Genomic DNA, 25,471 nt, shown 5'->3' with positions numbered 1-25,471 from the left:
GCAGCTGCATTGGATGTAGTTGATTTGAACATGGAAACCCACTTTTGTGCAGAAGCAGTGAGTCCTTCCTCCTTCTCACACAGCTGAGCTGGCTTTGCAGGTCCCGTGCGTGCAGAAAGGCAATAGTAGGTTGTTTTGGTTTCTGTGTACAGGTCAGAAGAAGGTTGGTCTGCTGGGCGAGACATGCCAATGACACAGCAGGCTCTTCACCGGCAAGGATGGCACTGCTGTTGTTCCTAGGATTTGCCTCTCTTGAGAACCGGTCAATTTCTTTCCATATCTTTTCAGTTAAAATTGCAGAATTAGGATGTGCTTTGGTTCTTGGCGCAGAAATTCCTTTATTGCACCGAAAGGGTTTTTCTGCAGTTTGGTTTCCCGGTTGCTTTTGCTTGCTGCAGTTGTAGCAGCACACCCTTTACTTCCATCGTCGTCACTGAATTACATAGCTGTGGCAGAGAACTGTAATTGCATTTTCCAGGGGGGGACAGTTGAGTAGTTTAGTCTATATGCAGCAAGAGGCCATGTATATCTGCATGGTCTAATTCTCTGGATGCACATCTTCTCTCTCCAGGCAAAAGAAGCTGGTGCTGATGACATTCTTGACATATCCAAATGTGAACTCTCAGAGGTACGTTCTCCACACCTTCCAGTATCAGCTCACAGGTCCGAGTTGTTTGTCTGCTTCTTGTTACCGACTGTCAGATTTAGTGTCATGTCTACGAGCCGTGAGACAGAAATGGCCTTGTTACTGGTCCACTTCTTCCTATGACTGATGAGCTCTGGCTTTCAGGTGAGGGCTTCTTCCCCTTTTTTTATTGTGGGAGATTGCCTGTTCTACCTGATGCTTCAACAACGTTTCTGTCCCAGGAATCCTTTTTCGTTTGACGAGGTGGGAAGGGCAGAGTACCCTCCACCAGTACCTTGGTAGGACACTGGTTTCGGACCTCATGGTCTAATTTTGTGAGTCAGAAGGGAATTTGTTTGCCAAAGGCTGACTGTTTCTAATCTTAGAGCTACAAAGTCTGCCACCTACACTTATTTTTCTGTACAAGTGAAAATCCCTGGTTCCAGACTGCTGGTTAAGGATGGAAATCTCACTTCCAGCTTGGCTTCTTTTATGGCAGCCAACTAAACTAGAAACAAGCTGTCTGCTGGAGGGTGAGCGGTTAGTGACAGATTGCCAGGCTCTCAGAGGAGACACAGCTTTTCATTCTGGCAGCCAGGCAATCCTGTTAAGCAGAAGCCCATTTCTATTTCACTCTCAGTTTTTATTCATTGTCCTGTGTTTCTAAAACACGTTGGTACCTGTGTAACCTTTTGTCACAGGATGCCTTTGCCTATCTATTTGCACAAGCTAATAGATATTGCACTGCTCTTTGGGGAGAGATTTGGCACCATCCTGGAGAGGACAGCTGTCTGCTGTGCAGTATGAAATGGCTTTGCTGAGACTTCGGGATGTTTTGTTCCAAGATCAGAAGCCAACAGCATCTTGTGTGTAGGTTTGCGAGCTGTGTGGGACAGTCTGCGAGCCAGTCGGGGTAAAGGGGTGGCAGACAGAGGAGGCACTGAGCCAGCTCCATTCGTAGCCGCAGCTGGTCTTGGATCCCCAGCGGCTCCTTTTGGATTGGTACCATAAAACTCTGTCTCACCATTTCTTTTTAGCCTTTGTTGTTTCAATAAATAAAACGAGCCATCAGTTTGGTCTTAAAATTAGCTCTGGACAAGAATTCGGCTGGTGCTGTTCCATGCTGCAGAGCAGGTCACGGTGCCAAGCCGTGGCTAGCATGGGCTGAATTGGCTGGCATATCCCTTTTCTAACTGCCCCTCTCCCACAGAGCCTAGCACACGCGAGGACACTCAGTCCTGCCTGTTGCTCACCGTTCTCATTTAGCCCTCCGCAGCGTGTTTGCCGAGGTTGCAAAACCATAGAATACATTTGTGCGATGACTAACTGAAAATATGCCTGAACTCTTGAGTCATCTGCACATTGAATATTAAATCACGCAAGACTTGAACTTCTGCCTAAACCTCAGTCTGTTCTGTGCTGTGCATGTTGTTGTGGAGAGCCATTGAGAGCTGTTTAGATGGAAGCTGACCGGGAAGTACTGGCATCCTGGGCCAAAACCAGGGACCAGTAATTTTAAGTATCACTTGTGTTTTCATCAAAGTTAGTTATTCACACTTTACAGGTGGATACTGTAGAAGCGCTTACAAAGATAGTATCTTGAGAAGTCTGACACAACTGTTTTTTAATTGTTTCTAGGTTCCTTATGGGGCCTTTGCAACTTGTAAGGTCTTGCAAAAAAAGGTAATGTTGCAACCAGAAATTATTAGATAATACTATTATTATGCTTGGGTATTATTGTTGTGTTTGAAATGGCTGTGTGTGGTTGTTTATATGTTGCTTCAGCAGAAGTTTGCTTGTAATGAATTTGACCACTTGCACGATACTACGTAGAGAGCAATTTGGGTAGGACTACTTCTGTGTGTGTGCTTTAGAGCTAAATTCTGTCATGAAAGATGAGATGTTTTTTTCTGTCTTAGCTCATCTAATGATATCTCTCATGTAAGAAAGTAGGCTCTTGTTAAGATCTCATGTTAAATGTTTGACCTTCTATGAAAATCCATTTACTATTTTAATATTTTATATGATACTGAATACGATGTTGAGCTCTTATACAGCTGTTGCAATTAAATCTCAACAAACGTGCTTGTTCTAGACAGCAGTATCCCTTGTGTTCATGTTTCCATGGGATTTTTCCTCCTCAGGTGCTGATTATTCATACAAATAATCTGACATCTTTAGTTCCAAAGTCCTGCAGCCTCCTGAGTCTCATAACTGTAAAGGTAATTGTGATTCTTAACAGTTAATCTGAAGCCTATTTTCCTTGCATTCTACCTGCATTAAAGCACACTAGCCCAAATAAATCCCTTCTGTCTGACTGTCTTCCCCAAGAGTTGGTGAAACCTGCCTTTCCTAGGTTTACCTGCCAGGTTGACAGCAGTTTGTTTAAAATCGTAATCAGTCCCAGGACTCATTTATCCTCTTCACAATCCCACACTTTCCCCCTCAACAGCCCTTCACGGTGGTGGTCAGTCAGGGCTGAGTGTGTTGTGGGGTAGATCATCTCTCTTCTGCGCTGATGGGTCATTTGCATGGGAACGAAACTGGTGATGGGTGACAGCGTATGATGGGCTGTATTGCCCTACCTGTCATATAAACACTGAGGACTTTCAGCTCCACCACCCTCGTGTTGTGGTTCCACAAGAGGCAGAGTCATTCCAGCAGCTCACTTCTCCCCGTGGAGGGAGGTCTCCAGGCGTAGTCCTGCCCTCTCCCCGTGCCAGCACTGGTGTTGGGGCAGTGCAGCTTCCGTGGAGCAGTTCAGCTCACTGATCCTGCAGAAAATGTCTTTTTCTGCCAGACTGGCTCCATGGAGATGATTTATCCAGTTGGCTTATCCAGTTTTGTGGAAGACCTTCCTTAGTGTCACTCCTCTGCCTAGTCTTTTGTTTGTTTATCCATGTATAGAGGCTTGAGTTTTCAAAACACCTCCAAGAGTTAAGTGCCTCTGTCTCCTTGAAAACTTAAGCTGCTTTTCAAAGCCCCATTGGAAGTGAGGTAATTTTCATTGCTAGGTAATTCATGACCTTTCATTCTTGCTCCACGACTTCTTTTCCCAACCTTTTTTGGTGAAATTGTCTACTCTTGCAGGTTCTAGACCTGCACAATAACCAGCTGGCATCGCTTCCTGCTGATATTGGTCAGCTGACGTCTCTTCAGGTAACAGATTTGCAGCTGCATCCCAAGAGCATGTTACAGAACAGCATGAATATGGGGTTACTACTATTTGTTTTTAATTAATCACTACTTAAATTATGATCCTCAGAATGTCAGGTCTGTCTCATTGACTTGACTGTCGCTGTTGAATTGGCTTGTTGGAGAGGGTGAGCAGGAGGAGAGCAGGAAAAGAGCAGGCACGCTGAGTGATAGAGCCCCAGCTTGGTGCAAGGGCTGTCAGTCTGAACGGCTCACGCTGCCAAGCAAGTGCTGGGAGCAAGCAGAGCTGGAGCTTCCACTCCCATTTGATTTCCCAAAGCGCTCAGGTTTTAGCATTCTCCCTGGTGTGATCATGTTGAGAACTCAGTGCAGCGGGTCATAGTGCATGCTGAGGGTCCTCTCTGCTCGGGGTGCAGCTTTGGGTTCAGTCACCGCTCCCCTGTGGCAGCTGGGGAGGGGGAGCGCTGCCCTGGAGGGGAGGACACTGCTTCCCAGTTCCTGCGTCTGGGTTCGGCACCTACCGCTGCTGTTGGCAGTGAATAGGGTTTCTCACTGCGTGTGGTAGCTAGACGTACCCTCTAGCCAGGGCTTCTGGAAAATATTTTTTTTTAAATCCAGAAAGTATTGTCTAAAACCAATTTCAAGTTGCCCTTCTGGGCCTGAAAGTAGTCCCAACAACGTAGATGTGTAGAAGAACCTGAGACTTGTATAAAAAGTGTCTTGAATATCTTTTCTGTTAATACCTTAGGTCCTAAACCTTGAAAGGAATCTTTTAAAATGTCTCCCACAATCTATAGGAGACCTTGCCCAGCTCCAGATGCTCAATGTGAAAGGTATGATACACATTTCTTGTCAGTTGCTCAGTCTTTGCTCCGGGCAAAGCATCATTGCGTTGAGCGGCATTAGTAATTATTCTTTTCAACCAAGGCAAGCACCAAATGGTTTACACTATAAATGCTAAGGAAGAACACAAGAAAGATCTGAATTCAAATAGTTGGCAAGGCAGGAGAAATCATCTAAGCTAAAAATGATTCCTAAAAGTTCCCTGAGTTATTAGGAGGAACTAGGGTTGTTTGGCTGCTTCTTAGCAAGTGCACACACTGTCTGCCTTTGTTCCCTGACGTGTGGTTCAACTCGTGGCTCTCAGGTTAAACTCGCTCCGTATGATGTTTCCATGCAGCCCATTGCCTTTTATCAAAGCAGAGGTTGTTGGGTCATCGTGCACGATCTCAACAGCTGAAAGGTTACTTGTGTTCCTGCACGTGGGCAGCATGTCAGAGCCCCAGCTGCCTCGCTCCTGCCGCGAGGAGTGCCGGGAGGGCTGGAGGCATACATCTTCCTCCAGGAGCGTGCGACCCATCTTGTGCTGGGAACGCTGTGTGTGCCCTGCAGGAGGAGTCCCAGGCCAGGGATTGTCCCCCTCTGGATAATGATTTAGACCAACCTAAGAAGTTTGTCTGTGCAGATTCAAGTGTAAGAAAAGTAGTAGATCTTTGGCAGAAGCAGTTCAGTAAAGCAAGCAGAGCGGTCAGCCCGGATGAACTGAATTACAGTTAAGTCCACCGACAGCCGGGGCTCAGTCCTGTGAGCCTGTGTAGCCCCGCCGGGTTTGCACAGCTCTAACACACAGGTCACAACTGTACCTCTTCTGAAGACTCCTGAGCATTTTCTAGATAGGCAGTGCTATAAATTTGGGAGAAAAAGGACACTTTGTTACAGGGAGTTGTTGCTGAAATGGGAAAGGAAATAGAAGGTGAGGAACTTGGAAGTACAGCTTAGTTCATTGCCATATCTGTCTGGGGCACCTGGCCTCTGAGCCCTAGGCGTGCGGTCCCACACTCAGTCCCCTTTCTCCCATCTCTGGTACTTACGCCAATCATAGAATCGTTATTGTTGGAAGAGATCTTTAACATCATCAAGTCCAACCGTTAACCTAGCACTGCCAAGAAGACTCTGTGTTACAAATATTCTCCTGATAAAGAGCTCAAGAGCTCAGCTCCAACCTGCAGCAGTGACCTCAGCTAAGAATGTCCTTTTGGAATGAAGAACCACTGCTGGACCTGTGCACTTGGGCTGTGTGCAGGTAGATCTTGATGCCCTTTCGCCTTGGTGGGCAATGGCAGCCTTTGGAGTTCTCGTGTGACCTGTGACAGCCCCATCCTTGTAGTAGAGTATGGAAAATAAGTCATATGAATGATTATGGTTTGGTGTTCCAGCAGATGAACTTGCTGGGTCCTGCTTTGGAAAAGTTATGTGGCACTGAACGGCTTTTCTCTCTCTAGGGAACAAGCTGAAGGAGCTGCCTGCTACTGTGAGTGGCTTGCGGAGTTTGCGCACTCTGGATATCAGTGAAAACATGCTGCAAGAACTGCCACGGGTGCTGGCTCACATCCGCACGCTGGAGGTACGCACCCAGCCAACCGTGTCTGTCTCTCCCCTTTGCAGGCTGCTTCCCTTCCTACTTGCTCAATACAATAATAAATTTAGCATAGAAAGTGAATTTTTAGGGCTTGGGCAGGATCCACTGTGGGGGATTGTAACAAGGCTATATGCAGTTCGTGGTGTCCAAAATAGCTTTTGCGTACCCTTCCTGCGTTAGTCTTTTCTGACCACTTTTTGTCATGGCTTAATCATGACAGAAGTAATCTGCAGGGAGTGAACCCCGGGTGTTACGTGGCAGGGCTGTCTCTGAGAGCACGAGCTGTGCCTCTGGGCTCGGTTTGACTCAGGCACTTTCCACCAAAGCTGATTCTAAATGAGCAGATGGGGTATTTCCGATGAGGTCTTTGCCTCCGTTGCCGTGGCAGATCTCTGACTCATTGTCAGCCTCCGTGGGTTTCTGGCTCCCTGGAGTGCACATTCAAAATGGGACAAGCATCAAGATTTTTATGGATGTGTTACCTTCTGGCTGCCAAATTTGTCAGTAGTAAATGGTGCGAATGTCAGGCAACAGGGCTGACAGACACCAGCATGGAGGATGCGAATAATTGCTCTCCTGTCTCGCTGTCTCGAACACACAACATTAGGCTTCACTTCTCTTGTGGGTGGTCTCTGAGATGAGGGATCCATGCAGTTTGCTCCCCTGTCCTTGATAAAGCGGTTCCTTTCTAGGCTTTCCTGCTAAGCCCTTCTCTACAGGAGGCAACATTAGGCCCTTTTGGTGGCCACAGTAGGACAAAACAACAGGTGGTCCTTCCACTCATTCTTATGGTACCCCTCTTCTCTCCGTGCCCCCATCCCTTCCATGCATCACGCTTAAGGGCTCCAGCATACAGAAATTTAGTAGAAAATTTCTGTAACTGAGTAGTGCCATGCCCTCTTCTGCTTAAACACAAAGGAGACGTGTCTGCACGAGCAGGGTGTTCCATTGAAGGACCAGGACAGAAGTTCCCAAATAGGGGACAGCGGAGTCACCTCTGAAAGGTGTCAAACACCCAGCAGAAATTCAATACAACCTTGTATTTATGTCGGGATTTAGGGTAACATGAAGTTAACACTCCATAAATGAAATTTTGGGGAGGTACAAGGTTAACTGTAGTTGGACTTTGTCTGGGCCATCAGAGTAATGTGGAGTTCTGTATGTTCTCTTTTGGAGACGCTTACCCTGGATGCCTCTTCCATGACCTACCCATCACCTGATATTTGCAGTGCAGGTACAGAGTGCATTCAGCAGTTCCTCTGCAAAGGTAAGCAAGAAGAGTCTGTGGGTGGTAGTGAGAACTTGGGGGGCTGCGCTGTGCTCTGTCTAGGTGCTGTGGCATGTTCGAAAGTTGCCTTTATGAAGGACAATTGCATTTATGGGTACAAGTTACTCCTGGGGAGATTCTGATTGGACACAAGAGGAAAATTTTTCACAGTGAGAACAATCAGCCATTGGAATAATCTCCCCAGGGAAGTGGTGGATTCCCCAACATTGGACACTTTTAAGATTCGGCTGGATGGGGTGCTGGGGCCATCTTGTCTAGAACATACTTTTGCCAAGAAAGGTTGGACCAGATGATCCTTGAGGTCCCTTCCAACCTGGTATTCTATGATTGTTTCTATGCCAAACATCAGATTGGCTTTGCTTGGGGTGGTTTCTGATGCTCTGCACACATGCCAGGCTGATCAGTGAGTTTTGGGTCTTTGCTGGCAGACAGCAAAACCAGAGTCCTTCTTTGAGACTTGCTTCTTACTGTCACGCTGAAATTTACAACGGTTTTGCTAAAACATCAGAATAGCTGGGTCAGAGATTGTCTGAGTGACCATAAGAAGCCATTGCATCTCTCTGGGGTTTTGTTTCCTCATTTGTATTTTCTCAAGTGGGAGGATTAGGCATTGTCCAGCTAGAGCTGCCTTGGGACAAGGAGATAGACTCGGTACCTGTCACTCGAGGTCCCTTCTACCCTCATTTTCTATGAGAAAGGACTTGGGGGCTGCAGACTGATGATTTGTTTAGAGAAAGATGGAACCAGATGGAAAATGCAGAGGACAAAGATAATGTACTGTGAGTTTGAAAACACTGAGTTTAATATAGCCAGGCAGGTTTGGTAGATGTTCTATGCAGGGGAGGTGCCTTGCCAGATATTGTGCTAATCCCTGAATTAAAGCAGAGTCAGAGCTTAGTTTAATGCAGGCAGTAACATTTGCAGCCCTGCAGAAGTCAACGTGCCTGTACCCGTCTGAAGGAAGCATTGCGCTCTGAGCAGGTTAGCTTTGATCATCTTCCTGGTGAGAAAGAGGTGGCACTATCTCCTCTCAGAGCTTCTTGTTGCTAAACCTGCCTGAGCAGAAGGAGCTCTTTTGGGCACTCGTCTATGCGTGGGGAGAGGGAGCACAGTTGGGAGCAGTCTCACACACCAGCCAGTCCTCGACCATGCTACCGAGGAGGTCTTTGAGCACCAAATGTTCTTGTTTTGTGTCTGACACCTTCCAGAGTGTGGAATTGCGTACTACCCTCCCTCGCAGTATCTGCTCCCTGCACTGGAGAGTGATGGAGGAGGAACATCAGTGGATGGGGTGGACAGGGCAGTGCATAAGTACTTGGAGGAGGAGAGCGAGTGGCAGGTGAGGTTCCACTGTGTGTGAAGTTGTGCGAGAGGATTTAAGATTTGTCTCTCCACTCCATCAATGGATCTCATAGTACTTAGCACATCATCCCTCATCACCTTGTTGCCCGTGAGATGTGTCTTTTGGGACCAAGAGAGCATCAGTGCCCAGAACCAGCCATAGCACTGTGGCTGTGGGTATGGGTGTCTCATCACCTCCCTGAGAGTCGAGTATGGTGTTACCACTGCTGACTCCTGGAAGACACATCACAAAGAACTGTCTCCATCATTGAAAGCAATGGTGCAGTCAAGGGACGGGGGTGTCAAGGTGACATGGTGTGTCCTGCATGGTAACAACATGCGTTTTGGGGGGGGGCAGCAAACTGCAGAAGAACTTTGTGATTCCCAGCCAAGTGTCCAGCCCTACCTGGGAAAGGTGAGGCTGGGCACCTAATTACGATAAGCTGTGCTAATTCCTGTGCTGTTTAGAAAGTACAGAGTAAATTTCTTTGACCCTGGAGAAGCATGAATGACTGGACTTTGTGGCTATGTTAATCTTGTGCCTTTGGTTAATTTCTTTACTCAGTCAGGGGAAGATATAATGTAGGCTAATAATATCTACAAAATACTGCTCCTGGGAGTAAACGTCTGCTGTTTTGCTTATTTTTCAGAACAAATTCTTGGATTATGAGAAGAGGAAGGTAAGGATGAACCCCTGCAAATGCTTCGTCTGCAGAATAGCTCCACTTTTTTTTTCTTTGTTTTTCCTTTATCCAATTTCTCAGCCAAAACTGAATGTTTTGAGAACTGATTTCTCGCATCTCCCCCCCCCACCCCCCGCCCCGGGCTGCTCACTCCTCAGTGCGAGTGAGAGCGTGGGGGAATCTGTGGCTGACTTGGCTGACACACACAACCGATGAGCTGCAGTCTCTCTCGTGAGCGAGCAGTTCCAGTTTAAATCGGTCCATATTTCCAGAGTTGGATCTGGGGGCTTTCCCACCAGGTGGCTTTTTTCTTGCCTCTCCGTGCTGAAAGCTCAGTTTGCTTTTCGCATGAGGTGAGCAGACGCATGAGAGCCGTTTGTGCACAGGCTGCTCAGTACAGCCCTGCCCTGAACTCCAGCCCTTCCATGACTCCTACCTCGGCCCTTTGGCTCATAGTGCTACTGTTCTCTCTCCTAGCGTTCCTTGTTTCTGTCCTCACCTGGCTGCATTTTTAGTTTGCTTTTCTTTTTATTTCGCTGATCTCTGTCTCCTCCCCCGTGCAAGGCTCACTTTGAAATAATCAGAAGCTCCTGTCAGGCTGTTCACCTCTCCTTTTGGCTAGAGCTGCTCGTAGCGGGCTGCTGCCTTCGCTCTGTTGTCTTCGGACAAGGGAGACCCCTTGCCATCTGGAATTGAACACAACCTTAATTTTGGACTTCCCTCCGGGTGTGTGTACTAGCTGTTTCGGTTGTATGGGTTGATGCCCAGGGATTTCGGCTTCATGACTACGAAATGAGTTGTGGGGAGTTTGGAGACTGTCATAAAGAGAGCAGCAGCTTCTGCTTCACAGGTTTTGGGTTCCTAAGGAGAGAACGTTTCCATCCCCTAGTCAAGCCTCCTGTTAGCCGTTTGGCTTGCTTTCTTGTAGTCGAGGGGATTACTGTGCCTTGTCTTACGTTTTTGACAGAATTTGTTCTTTCTTGGGAAGGAACGGAGCCAGCAGTCTACTGATTTCTGGCATTCACCTTTCTTCTTATTTCTCTCAGGAAAAAAAAATGCAGGAGAAGCTGGAATTTGAGCGGCGCCTGAGCATGGGGCAAAGAGAACACGCTCTGCTTGTTCAGCAGGTCAACAGTCAGAAGGATGAGATACTACAGACAGTGAGAGAGGTAGGTCTCCTCTGGGCAGGCCCCGCACAAGACACTGCCCTTCCTAAACTGACCACGTTTTCCTTGGGTTCTCTCTTGCTTTGGCCTAGGACCAGATGAGGCTGGAGGAGGGTCTGACAAAGCACCAGCGCTATTTGGAGGGGGAGCGCCTGAAGCTGCTGCAGCAGTTGAAGCAAGCAGAGCAAGGCATTGCCAGCCGTATCCAGAAGCTGCTAGAGGACAACCAGAGGTAGGGTCCCGGGGTGTCTTGCAGTGATCTCTGTCCCTCAGGGCTCGTGTTATTTTGTCCCATTCTGAGCGGTTCATTTTACCCTTTCTGAGCGTTATGGAACTGGTCGGGATTGATGTCCATGGGTGGTGGCTTACCTGTCGAACTGCCATTTAAGGAAGTGGAATTTGGCACCTTGAAAAATTGTGTTTCACACAGATGTGTGCTGTTGGAGTTTTGCAGTGCTGGGGAGAAAATTTGAATTCCTCGTGAAAGGTGCATATTTGAACACTGGTTCTTAGGTACCACTGACATAGATCTGCTGAATCTCCTGCTAGGCTGGTGCTGACGCAAGGCTACCAGCCTGCTTAAAGCTGCTCTTCTGTGCATGAGAAGCAAAGTCGTTTTCTGCCTTCTGGGGGAGTAGGATGTCCTGCTCAGCTTGATGAAAACCTCTTGTTTTATCTTTTTCTTAGGCAAAAACAAAGTTCAGACATTCTAAAATCCTTGGAGAATGAGAGGTGAGTCTCCTTGAAATAAGCTTTTCTAGAAAAGGGGCAAGAAGCTGGGAAGAGGGCTGGGACCTTCCTTTCAGTCTCAATCCACCTTAGGTCGGGGGAGGTTCATCTCATACCTACAGCTTGTTCTGGTCACTCTTGAAGGAAAGACACTGGACTAGATGTGTCTGGTCTTACCCAGTCTGGTAAACCCTATGGAATGGTGATTTTACCTCTTTTTCATCTCTGAATGGCCCCAGCTAAGGAGTTTGGGAACAAACTCCTGTATTCCACTATCAAGGACTGACAGAAATCTTCTAGCTCTTGGAAAGCAAGGCATTTATGAACGCGATCCAGTAATGTGTACGGGCTGGGAGGAATGCATTGAAAGCAAGGCTGCCATTCAGCCAGCACTTTGAGCTAGCTTTGCCACCAAAGGTGGTTGTCCCCAACTCTCCCCTGCCTATATGCTGCCCCCTCCCCGCCAACTGTACTGTGACACAGTAAAGTGGACAGGGGGACTGACCTGGCTGAAAAATAATCCCTATGTATATCAGACAGTTTTCCAGCCACGCCAGTTCCTGATCTGTTAAGTGATGTTGTGTGGGTTTGTGCTGGGACAAGGTCATGGGAGGTGGGAACGGAGGCCAGGCTGCTGCTTTCAGTTGCACTGCTCACATAGGTCAGCTTTAAAGCGCTCATCAGGCCTCAAGAGAAAGGAAGGCACAAAAAGGGGCTGGCACTGTATTTGGTGAGAGTGTGCATGTTGCACAGATGTTCTGTTTCTCAGAAAGATCAGCTTTCCAGTCTAAGAAGCAATTGTGCCTATGGTTTTGAGCAAAATTGATGTTGTTTCCCATGGACGTAGAGACCCATTGCCACAAAATTGCTGAGATTTTTTGTGTCTCTGATAAGCACATGGCTTTCCTGAGGAGGTGGCAGGGTGAATCTGCCCAGCCTTTAGGCTCTGAGCTGGGTGGGTGGAGGAGGAGTGAGATAGTGCTTGTTTGAAGGAGTGGCTGAATTGTTCTTGTTTGTTTGGCAGAATAAGGATGGAACAGCTGATGGCAATCACACAGGAGGAGACGGAGCATCTACGCAGAAGGGAAGTGGCCTGTAAGTCCAGACATCTCTTCGGGGTGGTAAGGTGGAAGAAAGACCTGGTTCCTCTGGAGATGCGCTGAATAGGTGACAACCACGTGGGAGATGCTCTGTCACACACACCTTCTTGCTGCGTTGCTTGGTGCAGTGGGGCAGAGCTGCAGGGGGTAGCGTTGCACGTGTACCATAGCTGATCTGCTGCTTCCACCTGCAGCGCACTGCCAGTTCTTGAGGTGCGAGCTGTGCTCCCTGTGTAGCTACAGCGTGTCACACAAGGAGTTTGTGAGATGGATATAAGCACGCGAAGTGCTTCATATTTCAGAGGTACCAAACAGATGTTAACTGAGCAGGTTCACGAGGCAGGAGGCGTACGCTAAACAAGAATGGTGCAGAATGGTGCTAGGGGACCTTTTCTGCTCGTGATGACCGTGAACAGATCTGGGGTTGCAGGGGAAATGATGTGTGCGTTGTCACCCCAAGGATGGGTTACTCGCAGTGGGATGGGCGGAGCTGCAGCCATCTGAGGGTCGGTAGGCAGTGACGGGGCTCCTCCGAGCACTGAAGAGATGCAAGCACAGGCAGAGTGGAGTTTGCTCATCTAATTTCCCAATAAATAGCTGTGATTCTTGCAGCTGAATAATTCTGCTCTGAAATGAATGAAATGGAAAAAATAAGGCCAGGTTGGAAATGAGAGAGAAGGCACTATTAATTGCAAGTGATTGTAGCAGCAGTGGTAGAAGAGTGCCTGTTCAATACACCTGCTCCTGACGCAGACTGATGTCCCTTCTGTCTCCTAGCTGCCATGCAACAAATGCTGGCTGAGAGCTACAAGAACAAGCTCATCCAAATGACCTACGAGTCTCGTCGGCAAAACCTTATCAACCAGGCCTGCTCCAGGTACAGTGGGAGATGTCTGGGGCTGGTGCTACTGTTGTAAGGTCCCTTTATTTCCAGCAGTCCCTGGTGTAATTCCCATATATACACCCAGGAACTGCTGGAATGCAGCAGGACAGCTGTGTCAGAGCAGGTAACAGTGCAATTTAAAGAAACTGTCAAACTTGGTTACATGAACCACCTTCTAACCACAAGAATATGCATGTTACTCATACTTTTGGATTAACTATCACTTTTTTACACTGTTTATTTTACTTTGCATATTCTGCTAAATATAGAGGATGAAATTAGACTGGTCTTCTTCCTGGTCTGTCAGCCAGTTACGCGTCAAACTCTACCCCAGAACTCCTTTCCTCACCTCCCAGGGTTGTCTCGAGGATGCTGTTTGTATATATGTAAGACTTGTTGCATTGCTGTAGGTACAGAGAGCATTCTGCCTCTCTGTAGTTACAAGAAGGTGAGAAATTTGAACCTGCCAGTGTCTGGCACTGAACAGAAACGCCCTTGTGTGCCTGTGACCTGCCCAAAGGAGGGCAGTGGGCAGACGCAGTCTTGCCTGCAAGTACAGGCAATATGTGGCCACATTGTCTGGGTGTCCTTCGTCAGCACCCCCTTTCCAGTGCAGTGTGCTGACACGCAAATTCATCACCTGAGCACTTGCCGGGCAGCAGCGGCCACTGCTTGGCCGTTGAGCTGTGTACAGGCAGGCAGCGGTGCTTCTACTCTGGCTTGGTCTGTGGTGCAGGTTTGGTTTTGTTGGAGGGAAGGAGGTTTTAAATCTGTTAGCCTTCAGAAACGCTTGTTCGGTAACAAATTTCTCCATTCCTGGATTCCCCGTTGTCCATTTTTCCACTTGTTTGTATCAAGAGTCTCAGACCTGGCAGTAACCCCGTGGCAAATCCATCTTCTTGCAGCCTGGCTGAGATGGACCAGAAGTTCCAGCAAATCCTGGCTTGGCAACAGCTGGATCAGAACAAAGCTGTTAGTCAGATCCTGCAGCAGGTAGGTGAGGGAGCAAACTGCTTTTGGGGATGGGGGGGGGGGTGAAGGGAAAGCAACTGCATGCGAAAGCAGGATCAGGAGTGGATCACAGGAGCGACGGGGGCTGGGCTGGGCTGCATGCAACAGTTATTTTATTTAACACTACATGCTAAACTTTGAGAATCTCTGTTATTCTAACAAACTGACTTGGGTGCTTGGAAAATGTATTTATTTTTTAGCTAGGCAGCAAATTTTCAGAAAAGACAGCAGCACAGACCATGGGAAGCAAAACTGGTCTGATGATTAATAGAGAGGATTTTGAGACAGAAGTCCTGTCTTTTGGGCAGGTTTCCTGGGTGATGTGGGGCAAGCTGCCTGCAGGAAGCATTTTCAAAGCCTCTGCTCCTTTGGAATACCTCATTTCGAACCTGAGACCTCTGCAGCTCATTTTTCAGGAGCGCTGGGCAGCCGTGCCCTATAGCACAGCCTGCGTGCTCACTGCTGCTGAAAATGACAGGTGGCGTTCGTACAGAGCATTCAAAATGTGCGTTTGAAGAACTTGACTATAACGATCGAGGGGGGATCTTACTAATGCTTATAAATAATTAAAGGGAGGGTGCCAGGGGGATGGGAACAGGCTTTTTTCAGTGGTGCCCAGTGACAGGACAAGAGGGAACGGGCACAAACTTGAGCATAGGAAGTTCCATCTCAACCTGAAGAGGGACTTCTCTCCTGTGTGGGTGGCAGAGCACTGGCACAGCTGCCCAGAGAGGGGGGGAGTCTCCCACTCTGGAGCCATTCCAAACCCGCCTGGACACCGTCCTGTGCAACTGCTGGAGGTGCCCCTGCTCTGGTGGGGGGGTTGGACTAGATGGTCTCCAGAGGTCCCTTCCAACCCTGACCAGTCCGGGATGCTGTGTCTGTCTGTAAAGTGGGTTTTACCTTTTGGGAATGTGGGATCTAAGCTGTGGTGTAATGAGGACACTGTTGCCCAGAGTAAGCACTGTTCAGGTGCTTGAACGTGAGTCACTGCGAAGTAACAGGGTTTCTCAGCCCATTTGCAGCTGCATCAACAACTTCACTAAGCAGGATTTTGCCTGTCCCGTAGATTGAGATGCAGAAAGCTGCCTTTGAAGCTCTGCAAGTGAAGAAGGATCTTATGCACAGGCAGATCAGGAATCAGGTGAGTCAGCAACAGAAGAAAGAGCAACCAGCTACTCAGCTCATACCGCCATTCGATGAGACGCTTCTGAGGAAGATCAAAGCGCTGCGAGCGTAGAGCAGGGTCTGGAGGCAACGAAGAACTCTTGCATTGCTAAGGGCGTTGGGCAGTGTTGGTTGGTTAAACGACAGGCTCCCAGCTCCACAGGAGGGAGTGTCAGTGCAGGTTTGGGGAGTAGCGGAATTGCCATTGTTTCATGCATCTCAGCACTAATGTGGATGAAGTGCTGGAGAGTGGTCACTAGAGGACAGACCTGCATTGCCTCTGTAGGGGTGGTCTGCAATTGCAACTACAATTTCCTTCAGGTTGTGTACTTAGCAGGGCTGCTGTTTCCACATGAGTCCACTGCATCTCCATCAAGCACATCAGAACTGCACCTTGAGCCATAAGTTCACCTTTTCTTTCCCATTGTTAGCCTGCCTTTCTGAGCTCCATTCTGCAGAAGGTGCAATGCAATAGTCGGGGGGAAGAGCAAGAGCTGGTGAAGAAAGTAATGGTGTTGATGCACGAAGACGGGAAGTAGTGGTGGTTGATGCACGAGGATGAGTGGCTGGTTTCTGACATGGTGCTCCAGAATCTTCCCTCTCCTGATCTGACACTAGCAGGAAAGTCTCAGGTCAGGAGTTGGTGGATAAGCTTAAGAGCTTGGATATATTGAGTCACTCAGCGACCACTTTCTGCATTGTGCTGGAAGCCTATGGATTGTGCATGGACAATCCAGGAGATGAGTCTGACAACTCTCCATTGCTTGAGTTCATCAATAAGAGCCCTGTAGTTTGCTCCCGCTTGCTCTGTAAACAAAGGGAGTTTGTTCCTCGATACCATGGCTGGACCTTTTACTACTGAAATCCAGCCCAGCCCAACAGCACCCTGCGCAGGCAGTGAAGAGCAGGAGCCCTGGGTACCGCCTGCTGCAGAGCCCTGGTGCCGGCAGGAATTTTGTGGTTGGTGGCACACGTTAAGCAGCGTGGCCTGGGGATGACAGATGGCCTGGCAGATAGGTGAGCGGGGCTCTCATCTTGGCTTTGCTGTGGGATCTTGGGCAACTCACTTCACCTCTCTGTGTCTCAGTTGCCCCACCTGAAAGAGCATGTATCATTATGGGATTTGCTGGAGCATCTAGAAACCAGGACCCTGCCCCAGTTAATCTGCAGTTGCAGGTGGTGCTAGGAGGACTTTGACAATCAGTTGCTGCCTTCCAGAGTGGCTGCAAAAGGTTTGGCTGAAGAAACTGATTGCAATGTGCTTCTAGACTTGAACAGAAGGTGTTCAGAGTAGAGAGATAATTAGAGAGTGGGGGACACATCTCCTCAGGCAAGAGACGAAGAGTGACCCTAAGAACAGGCATCACGAAAGGCCATTAGCAGGTTCCCCGAACTTCTGGGTGGCTCTGCAGTGCCATCCCTCCCAGGATAGCAGTTAGACCTCATTTTAAAAGGGCATAAATTAAAGTTATTTCAAATGTCAGTAAAAAATGTTTCATCTTCTGTTTAGATTAAATTAATAGAAACAGAGTTATTGCAGTTGACACAGCTGGAGTTAAAGAGGCAAGAACTGGACACAGAGACGCTGCAGGTATGTAGGGCTCTGGGGCTGCCCCACCACCCTCTCTCTGCTCTGGGATCGCAAAAGCTCCACTTGCTTCTTTTGCTCCTTGCAGTTTCCAGACGGTTTTATGCTTAGGCAGAAGGGTACTTACCCACAGGACACCACAAAGCCCTCTTTGTCGTGGTAACATGGCAGTGTTGCTGCCGCTCCTAAACATCTCGGTGCGTTTTCAGGGGAGAGACAAACGAGCCAGCGCTGATAGCAATGGGCAGTTCCAGGTTTGCTGGGTGGGGAAGGATTTTGCAATCCAATTGTTGGCTGTCCCGGAAACATCTGCCTGCCGCCCATCGCATGTCTTCGTACATTGTTGTGTTGTGTTTTGTTTTTAAATACCTGCCAGTGATGGCTGTCAGCTCTCCCCCCTTCATTTCCAAGCCTTGTCTCCCAGGCTGCTCTGCCCACCCTCCCGCCTTTCGACGGGCTGACTTCATCAGCAGTCACACATTGAGGAGTATCAAGTTTGGCTTAAGCAGCTTGGCTTTAAATTTTGTTAGTATGCCTTTGCATCCGTTGTTTTCTTGCGTGTGCTATCAGCCAGATTAGGTCACCTGTTTAGCGAGCCCGAAATCAGTAACAAACACCAAACACTTTCAAGAGTAGTGCGCCCAGTGGGTCTGGTAAGCGCTGACTTAAGATAAGATTGCCTCTGAGCCCTGTGCTGGACACCTTGAAGTGTGAGATTTGGGTTATGCTACCTTAACTCATGCAGCTCCTCCATATAACGCTGCAGTGTCGGAGTCCTGATGGTGGGGGACCACCCAAAGTTCACGCGGGGAAGACCGAGGAACCCCAGGCAGGTGTAGTTCAGATGACACAGGCGATTCCTGTTAGCGACCACAGGAACTTCAGGGGAGTGCAGAAAATGAGGCTCTGCCCCGGTACCCATCTGCAGCCCAGCAGGCGGCACGACGTGTGCAACTTCAGCACCTTGGGAAACAAGGTGTGAGGCAGCTTTTCACCTCTCTGGGTACCCCCCGGCCGTTTGGCCGTCTACAGCCCGAAGGTTCCTGCTGTGATTGAACCCCCAGTGCATGGGTAGTGCCCACAAAGAGCTCTGGCAGGAGCTTTTCTGCAGTCGCGCTTGATACCTCCCGTGAAGCAGACAGTTGCTTCCTCCCCTGATATAGAGGTGCTTTAGTAATGAACTTGGTAAATCGTTGGAAAGAGGAGAGAACCGAAAGCACCCTGAGAAAGGAGGCGTTTGCACAGGTCTCTTGCAAGGTCAGTCTGGGAGAGAGCAGTCCCAGCAGCAGAGCTCATCTCAAGGTTGGCTGAAGCAGCCAGGGTTTCTCATCTGGAGCACCTCCCATGTGGTGGGAGTCATCCCTCGGACCTTTGGGGAGGTCCTGATGCAGAAGAGCTTTCCTGCCTCCATCAGGGCAAAGCACCTCTCATCAGCCAACGGTGGGTTTTGCCTGGGAGAGGCAGGTGTTCCTGTCTCCTGCTTAAACAGAGGACCTTGTCCCTGTGTAGAGTCCGGATGCGAATCAGTGAAGGTTTCCCTGCACCTCTCCTTTAGGAGGTCAGCCTTCTAACAGAATCCTTGTCCCTTTGTCCACGGACATCTGAAGTCCTTGTGGCCGATGACTACTGGCCTCTGCTCACTTAGTGGTCCTCCCAGCAGATATGAGCTACCTGAGACTGAACCATGCAAAGGTGCCACATGGTCTGAGGTTCCTGAGACAATGAACCTCTCCTCATTTCCCCGCGGTGTGGCCGCAGTGGTGCCTGACCTTGCCCTGCTGCCCGGCGGTGCTTGGTGTGAGACCCCAGTGAAAGCCAGGCGTGGGGGAGGTTGCTACCTTACCTGTCCTGCAGGCTTCTAGACCTAGTTTCAGGTGGTTTTTCTCAGTTAAGGAGGGAGACCATGAACACTTGTGATGGCATTGACTGAACTTCTGATGGAGTTATGAGGAAGGCTGCAGGCCGGCACGGTCTGGGGCTGCCTGGGGTGTGCTGGGGGTCGGCACGGCCAGATAATGGTCAGTGCAGAACCGAAAGAAACGAGTTCAGCTTGGGGCTGCCGTGGCAGCGGCTAGGAGGGGACTGAGGCTGTCTGCTCGGCCGGGCCGAGGGCCCGTGGGGGGCACAGGGCTTCCCCGTCTGCTGGGACTGTGTAGGGTATGGTAAGTGCTTTGCTGGACATGGGGGCAGGCTGGTTGCTTGCGGCTATAGGGTACGGAGATGTGGATGCCAGAGGCTTTCTGTTGCAGGGGGTGATCACAGAGCAACGCCAAGCACTCGGCTACCTGCTGCAGCAGCTGCTCAAGGAGAAGAAGCAAAGGGAAGAAGAACTGCGACAAATACTGGTAACGAAGGCTCCTAACTAGGTGCTGCAACTGAGGAAGCGCATGGGCTGGCTGGAGGGAGTCATGGGGCTGAAGGGGAGCAGAGGAGGGCTCTGAGGGTTGTGTCCAGATCCAGAGACCAATTTAATTTTGGGAAGTGCTAATGTAAGCTCTCGGGGGCACAGTTACTGCTGGTCCCTGGCACTGCATGAGGCACCATCATCATCATCACCATCAATCTTCCCCATCAGGAAAGGGGGTCATGGGGGGGGATGAGCACAATCCCACAAGGGCCCTGAATATGGTTTTGTAATCCTGAAGACCTCCAGACTCCCCTGAGCTCCAGTGTCTGGGGCAAAGTGATGGGAGGGACGCACAACCCTGGACTGGATGTGGGGATTGAAGTGGGACCAGCCTGCAGAAGGCCAGAAACGCCCATATTACCATAGCTGTGCCCATGGCCATGTTCTGAGCTGGCTCTGCACAGCCCAGGCTGTTGATTTCCTCCTACACGTCCACCTCAAGCTTCCCTTAAATTCCGTTTGCAACATTATTTCAGGCTGTTGAATGAATGAGTTTGTTTTTCAGCTGGAAATGGAGGCAAAGAGCGAAACCAAACAGGAGAACTACTGGCTGATCCAGTACCAGCGCCTGCTGAACCAGAAGCCCCTCTCGCTGAAACTCCAGGTCGCTGCTGCAAGTTAATGCTTTCACTGTAGCTGTGCTGTGCTCTGTGGAGCGCAGGGCGAAGGCAGCCCTGCCTGGACCCGCAGGTTCAGCTAAGGCAGGGAGCAGGGCACAGACCCCTCAGGCAGGCTGACGGGCCGGGGGCGACCCCGGGCTGCCCTGCGTTTAGCCGTGTTGCTCGGAGCAGCATCTCATCCCCGTATGTTGGAGGTTATGGGGCTGCCCGGGTCTGTGAGGACCCCTCAGCTGTGCTGGTGGGAGCTGCCATCCCACCCTCATGCTGGAGCAGAGGACTCTGAGCACCTTCCAGGCAGGGCTTTGTGCCCCAGTCAACTCCACCTGGCTCCCCCAGCTGAATGCCGCAACTCCTGCCCGTTCCTGCCCAAACGTATTGAGCCGGGGACTTCGTGCTGTTACGGTACCCGTGGGGGTGGCCACAAAGGGATGGGTCTGAGCTCTGCCCATGCTGCGCATCTGCTGGAGTTTGCAAAGCAGATGCTGTTGCAGACATCGGCTGCCAAAATGGTTATGTTTCCTTCTTCCCAAAACACAGCGGTTTGAATTGCGCTCATTAAATGCCAAGGGCAGAGCTCCTCTAGCTGTTGGGCTTTTGGGCTTCACGGTCTTCAGGGCTGCAGAATGCTTCGAGCACAGCAGAGGGCAGGAATGCACGCTGCCGGCCGCGCTGCCCGCCATGCTGCCGCCTGTCCCCTGCTTGTTCTGGAGAGCGAAGTCTGGGAGCTCACTTTGTGTTTTGCAGGAGGAGGGCTTGGAGAGGCAGCTGGTGAACCTTTTAATCGAGCTCTCCGCTGAACGGTACCTGCCGGTCTTTGCACACCATCGCATATCCTTGCAAGCGCTCAGCACCATGACTGCCAGTGACCTGGAAAAGGTACGAGACATATACACAGTGCAGGATGAGACCGGCTCTGCACTGGGACCAAACCTGTCCTTGTTGTGAGCCCGACCGTGCTCACGGCTATGCCCATGGTCTGGCAGGAGGGAGTGTTGGTGCTCCCAGTGTGTCGCCTCCCAGCAGGGAGAGGTGACACTGCTGCTGTGCTCCACCCAAGTAGGCGAGAGCTCTCCCAGAGCAGGCTGAGCTGTGGCTTGGCTCTGTCTTTTGACATCCCTCAGATGCTCTTTGTAGTAGAAATGGCACCGGGAGAATTCCCTTATCTGGCTTTGTCGCCTGGCAGAGGTGCTTCCCTTGACACGGGTGGGTCTTGCTACCGAGGCTCAAGAGTTGGCAGTGTCCCCTTGGGGACGTGTGTCTCCTCCTTTCCCCTCTGAGAGCTAACAGCCCTCCTCTTGCACTGCAGCTCGGCGTGACGGAGGCTGGCCTGCAGCATGCCATCCTCAAGCGAGCTCAGGAGATCCTGGCTGTGGCCAAGACGATCCCAGGTACCACCAGTTCTTTTCCACCTACTCTTTGACACTGCCAGCAGTGCCTGAGCCTTGGGTGGGAACATCTGCGGGATGGAGCACTCCCTTTGGGGAGCGGAGCCACACAGGGCTGGTGTGCGCGTCGGCAAGGCAGGGACTGCTGGCAGAGCTCGGGCTGCACTGTCAAACCAGTACCGTCCACTTTGTTCGTTGTCAGAGCCCCGAGCTCCCGCCTGCTTGCAGCCATCCCCACTGTTACGGTTTGAGAAACCCATAACAATTTATTGTCATTTAGACAATCATTCTACCACCCGATGACCCCTCCCCACCCGGGAAGTGGAATTGGGAAAAACAAGGAAACCTGGGAGCTGAAGTATAAAACAGATTTAATAGAGTAAAGTTAGATAATTAACATTAATAGCACTAAAGAACCAATGTTGATCCCGATACCAATACAGAATATGCACAGATTATCCTCAGCCCATTCTATCCGTAGAAGCTGTGCACTCCCAGCAGTGACCGCAAATGCTGGACACTGCGAGCGCTGCGGCTTCGGGAGGAAGGGAAGGGCTCAGGGCTCCGGCACCGGGGCGAGGAGTTCTCAGGATGGCAGCCATCAAGGGAGAGAGAGAACTTTCTAATTTATATAGAATGTGCCATTCATGGTATGCAATAACCCTGTTGGCAGCTTGGGTCAAGTGCTCAGGTCTCGCTCCTCCTCATCCCTGCGCCTGGTGAGCTCGAAAACACCGAGACCTTGAGACCCACACACCATAGCTGGCTATAAAGTAAATATTTTCACCAATTCAGACACTCGAGTCTTCTAAAAGTGCAGTTTTCCCAGGTATTAGAAATTAGACCTGTGTCTCTCAAACCAGGACACCCATGCATGGGGGGGGGGGGGAGATGGGTGGCTCTCCTGGTGCTCAGACCTCCTGCTTGTGGTTGCAGAGCTGCTGAAGTCGGTGGACGCTGAGGTCCCAGCAGCCCCAGAACCCAGCGCCCCCTTCGAGGAGCCTCTGAGCCCTGTGGTCCCGATGGCTCCCCCGTTGCAGTGGGATGAGAAGAAGACGGAGTGCGTTGTCTGCATGGAGCAGGAGGTGAGAACCCAGCACACACGTGGTGCTGCAGCAGGGGGTGGAGCGAGGGCAACATCCAGCACATCCCGCCATGTGTGTGTCCCCAGCCTGGCCCTGGGCAATGCCTGGATGCTCATCCCTCCAGCTCCGGAGGCATCACAGCGGGGAGGGAGGCAGAGCAGCGCAGGGCTCCGTACGGGAAGGAGCTTGCTGAGCTGCTGTGCTGGTCTGTCCACAGAGCAGCCCTGGGAAGTGTTCGTGGGGCTGCTGGGTTCAGCCCTGACCCATGTCCTTCCCTCCAGCCCATTGCTCTCCTGCCCTCTGCACAGCCCGGACCCTCGTGCACACACAGCGCTGGGCTGTGCCCGGGGACGGAGATGGGGGTGTGGGGCTCTGCTTCCCACGCTGTGACACCCCGGGGTGATCCCCATCTCCTCCAGCCCTGGTTCCTCCTTGTGCTGGAATACAGCAGTGCGGGGATGTTATGGGACCGCAACGCTCACCATGTCCTCTTCTCTGTCTCTTCTCCCAGACCCAGATGGTGTTCCTCCCCTGCGGCCATGTGTGCTGCTGCCAGACCTGCTGCGAGCGGCTGCACAGTTGCCCCCTGTGCCGCAAGGACATCACGCAGCGCATCCGCATCTTCTACAGTGGCTAGGCAGGGCGGAGGAAGGTGAGCCTGCCCGGCATCGCCTCCGTCACCCCTTCCCAGGGTGATGCCCCTCTTCTACTCTGTGTCAGTATTAAACAGAGACTCGCGCAGCATGACCAGCACTGCCCTCCCCGTGCACGGCCCCGAGCTGGCTGCCGGCTGCACCCAGGACTCTCAGCATTCTGCCATGTTCCTCGACGGCTTCTCAGCCTCTGCCCTGGGTTCCTTCTTCATCTGTATCCCCTCCTCCTGCCTGCCCACCCTGCGTCCTCTTGCCTGGGAGCACTGGGTGATGAAACTGGGTGCAATTCTGCCCCTTCCATTCTGGCTAATGTATTTGCCTTCGGAAATGCCCCTCGCTCAGCAGGGACACAGTTAGTGCCATCTCTGAAGGCACTGTGACCTTGCAGCTCCCCTGCTGTGGCCGGGGCACTGCTGTGCTCCTGCATCGAGTGCTGTTGCTCGGACGTGGGTGAATCTCCGGTGGGAGGACTCAGCCAGAGGTGTGCGATGCTCTGGGGGCCTGCCAGGGCTGTGCACCTCTGTCACGCCAAAGGTCTGGGGCTTCTTCTCTGGCAACCCAGGGCAGCGTGTCTGGGGCGCTGGTGGGTCGCAACCAGAGCCAGTGGTGCCAGGGCAGAGTGAGGAGCTCCCCGACCCTTCAGCCATCCTCCTGTTGTAGGGGAGAGTCTGCAACGGCCCCAGGTCCAGGGCTTGAGGGACCTGCTCTGGCCAGAGGAGCCCAGTGGGATCGCTCATCCAAAAAACACAGGTTGAGCACGGAAAGCGTTGCTGCCACTCGACAGCACCAGTCCCACGGTGGGTGGGTGGGTGGGCTGGGGCTGTGCCCGGCGGCCTCTGCGCAGTGGCGTGCACGTAGTGCTCCATTGTCATTAATGAGTAACGTCCCAGTCAGGCTTTTGTCTCTTGACCTCGAAGTATAAAATGCAGAGATAAGTCCAGTCCTGCTGCAGCCCTTCCCCCAGCAGAAGCTATTAAAAAATGGTTGGTTTCTGCTGGTGGTTGTTCGTTGGCTTTTTCCTTCTGGCAGCCGTGGCGGGGGGGCGCTTGAAAGCCGAGGGCTGTGGGGCAATGGCAGTGCCGCCACGTGCCTGGCTGTGCTGGGGTCGTCGTCTCCTCTCCCACATCAAATCAGGAAGAATTTGAGGATCTTGGACTTCTCTGAGGGTGTTGCTCACTGCAGAGCAGCCCCGGGGACTTCCAAGCAGGGACAGACCTTGGACCCTCCGCTGGAGCCACCTCGTGTGCGCGGCGCCGGTGCAGAGCACATGTGTGGCCTCGTGGAGGTGGCCGGTGGCCGGTGCACAGCACTGGGTGCCACCAGAAACCCCGGGGGACGGAAGGCAGCGGCAGAGCCAGGCTGGGGTGGCACGGCCCTGGCTGAGCCCTTTGGGGACAACCCTGGGGATGCTGAGCTGCTGCATGCGGGAGCTGTGCAGCAGGGACGTGCTGGGCGCTTGCGTGGGGACGTGGCGGGGGGGGCACACAGCCATTTGGGGTCTGGCGAGGGGAGCCCCGGCAGGGATGCCTAAATGAGGGCAGGGCTCTTGGTGGGGCTCACCCACCTGCACCCCTCCCTGCTGCCCCATGCCTGGGGGAGTCGGATGCTGACCTGCTGGGGGATGAGGCAGCCGCAAGGGTGGCAGGTCCCAGCCATCCTCCGCAGAGCCCCAGCCCCACAGGGAGCCCCCCCCCACTCCGCTGGGGACCACGCTGGGAGCCCCACGTGTCTGGCTGGTGAGGGATGGGGACACCCCACTTCTACTGGCTGCCCCGAGAGCTGCTGAGCAGCAGCGATGCTGCCAATTGCCCCCTCCATCCCGCCCCCTCGGCTGCGGCAGTGCCAGCGGTCAGCGGTTGCCTTCGTGCCCCGGATGGTAATGAGTGACAGGAGCTCAGGGCAAGGTCCACTGCTGCCCGTAAATAAGTGCCAGCTTTTCCTGGAGCGTCGGCAGTGCCGGGCTGTCCCTCGTCCCCGACCCCGCTCAGCCATGTATGGGGACACCGCAACAGCCGGAGCAGGGGGTCTGCCAGCTCGTCCCCACCAAGCGGTGCCCTCTGTCACCCCAGGCTGTGCTCGGGCATGTGCAGTGATGGGGTGGGGGAGTAAAAAAAAAAAAAAGAAAACAAAAGCATCCTTGGCCTTCACCCACATCCAACCTCAAG

At 51.5% G+C, this 25,471-nt stretch overlaps 1 protein-coding gene across 1 annotated transcript in view; it reads left to right on the top strand.

Annotated features, from left to right (window-relative positions):
- Positions 1-24,446, top strand: part of LRSAM1 (leucine rich repeat and sterile alpha motif containing 1) — a 30,124-nt gene extending 5,678 nt beyond the window's left edge. Inside the window, exons 3-25 of the mRNA XM_082492733.1 lie at positions 572-628; positions 2,264-2,308; positions 2,770-2,847; positions 3,716-3,784; positions 4,530-4,614; positions 6,064-6,185; positions 7,377-7,467; positions 8,697-8,827; positions 9,480-9,509; positions 10,559-10,681; positions 10,771-10,910; positions 11,366-11,410; positions 12,432-12,502; positions 13,285-13,384; positions 14,296-14,383; positions 15,471-15,545; positions 17,079-17,159; positions 19,406-19,501; positions 20,069-20,167; positions 20,928-21,059; positions 21,490-21,571; positions 22,505-22,653; positions 23,165-24,446. Coding sequence (XP_082348859.1) covers positions 572-628; positions 2,264-2,308; positions 2,770-2,847; positions 3,716-3,784; positions 4,530-4,614; positions 6,064-6,185; positions 7,377-7,467; positions 8,697-8,827; positions 9,480-9,509; positions 10,559-10,681; positions 10,771-10,910; positions 11,366-11,410; positions 12,432-12,502; positions 13,285-13,384; positions 14,296-14,383; positions 15,471-15,545; positions 17,079-17,159; positions 19,406-19,501; positions 20,069-20,167; positions 20,928-21,059; positions 21,490-21,571; positions 22,505-22,653; positions 23,165-23,290 — 2,115 coding nt within the window. The 3' untranslated portion in view covers positions 23,291-24,446. The remainder of the gene's footprint in view (positions 1-571; positions 629-2,263; positions 2,309-2,769; positions 2,848-3,715; positions 3,785-4,529; positions 4,615-6,063; positions 6,186-7,376; positions 7,468-8,696; positions 8,828-9,479; positions 9,510-10,558; positions 10,682-10,770; positions 10,911-11,365; positions 11,411-12,431; positions 12,503-13,284; positions 13,385-14,295; positions 14,384-15,470; positions 15,546-17,078; positions 17,160-19,405; positions 19,502-20,068; positions 20,168-20,927; positions 21,060-21,489; positions 21,572-22,504; positions 22,654-23,164) is intronic.
- The last annotated feature ends 1,025 nt before the right edge of the window (positions 24,447-25,471 follow it).

This window comes from Vanellus vanellus (assembly GCF_965231255.1).
Source record: "Vanellus vanellus genome assembly, chromosome: 18".
NCBI classification, from domain to species: Eukaryota; Metazoa; Chordata; class Aves; order Charadriiformes; family Charadriidae; genus Vanellus; species Vanellus vanellus.
This window is presented reverse-complemented; position numbering and strand designations above follow the sequence as displayed.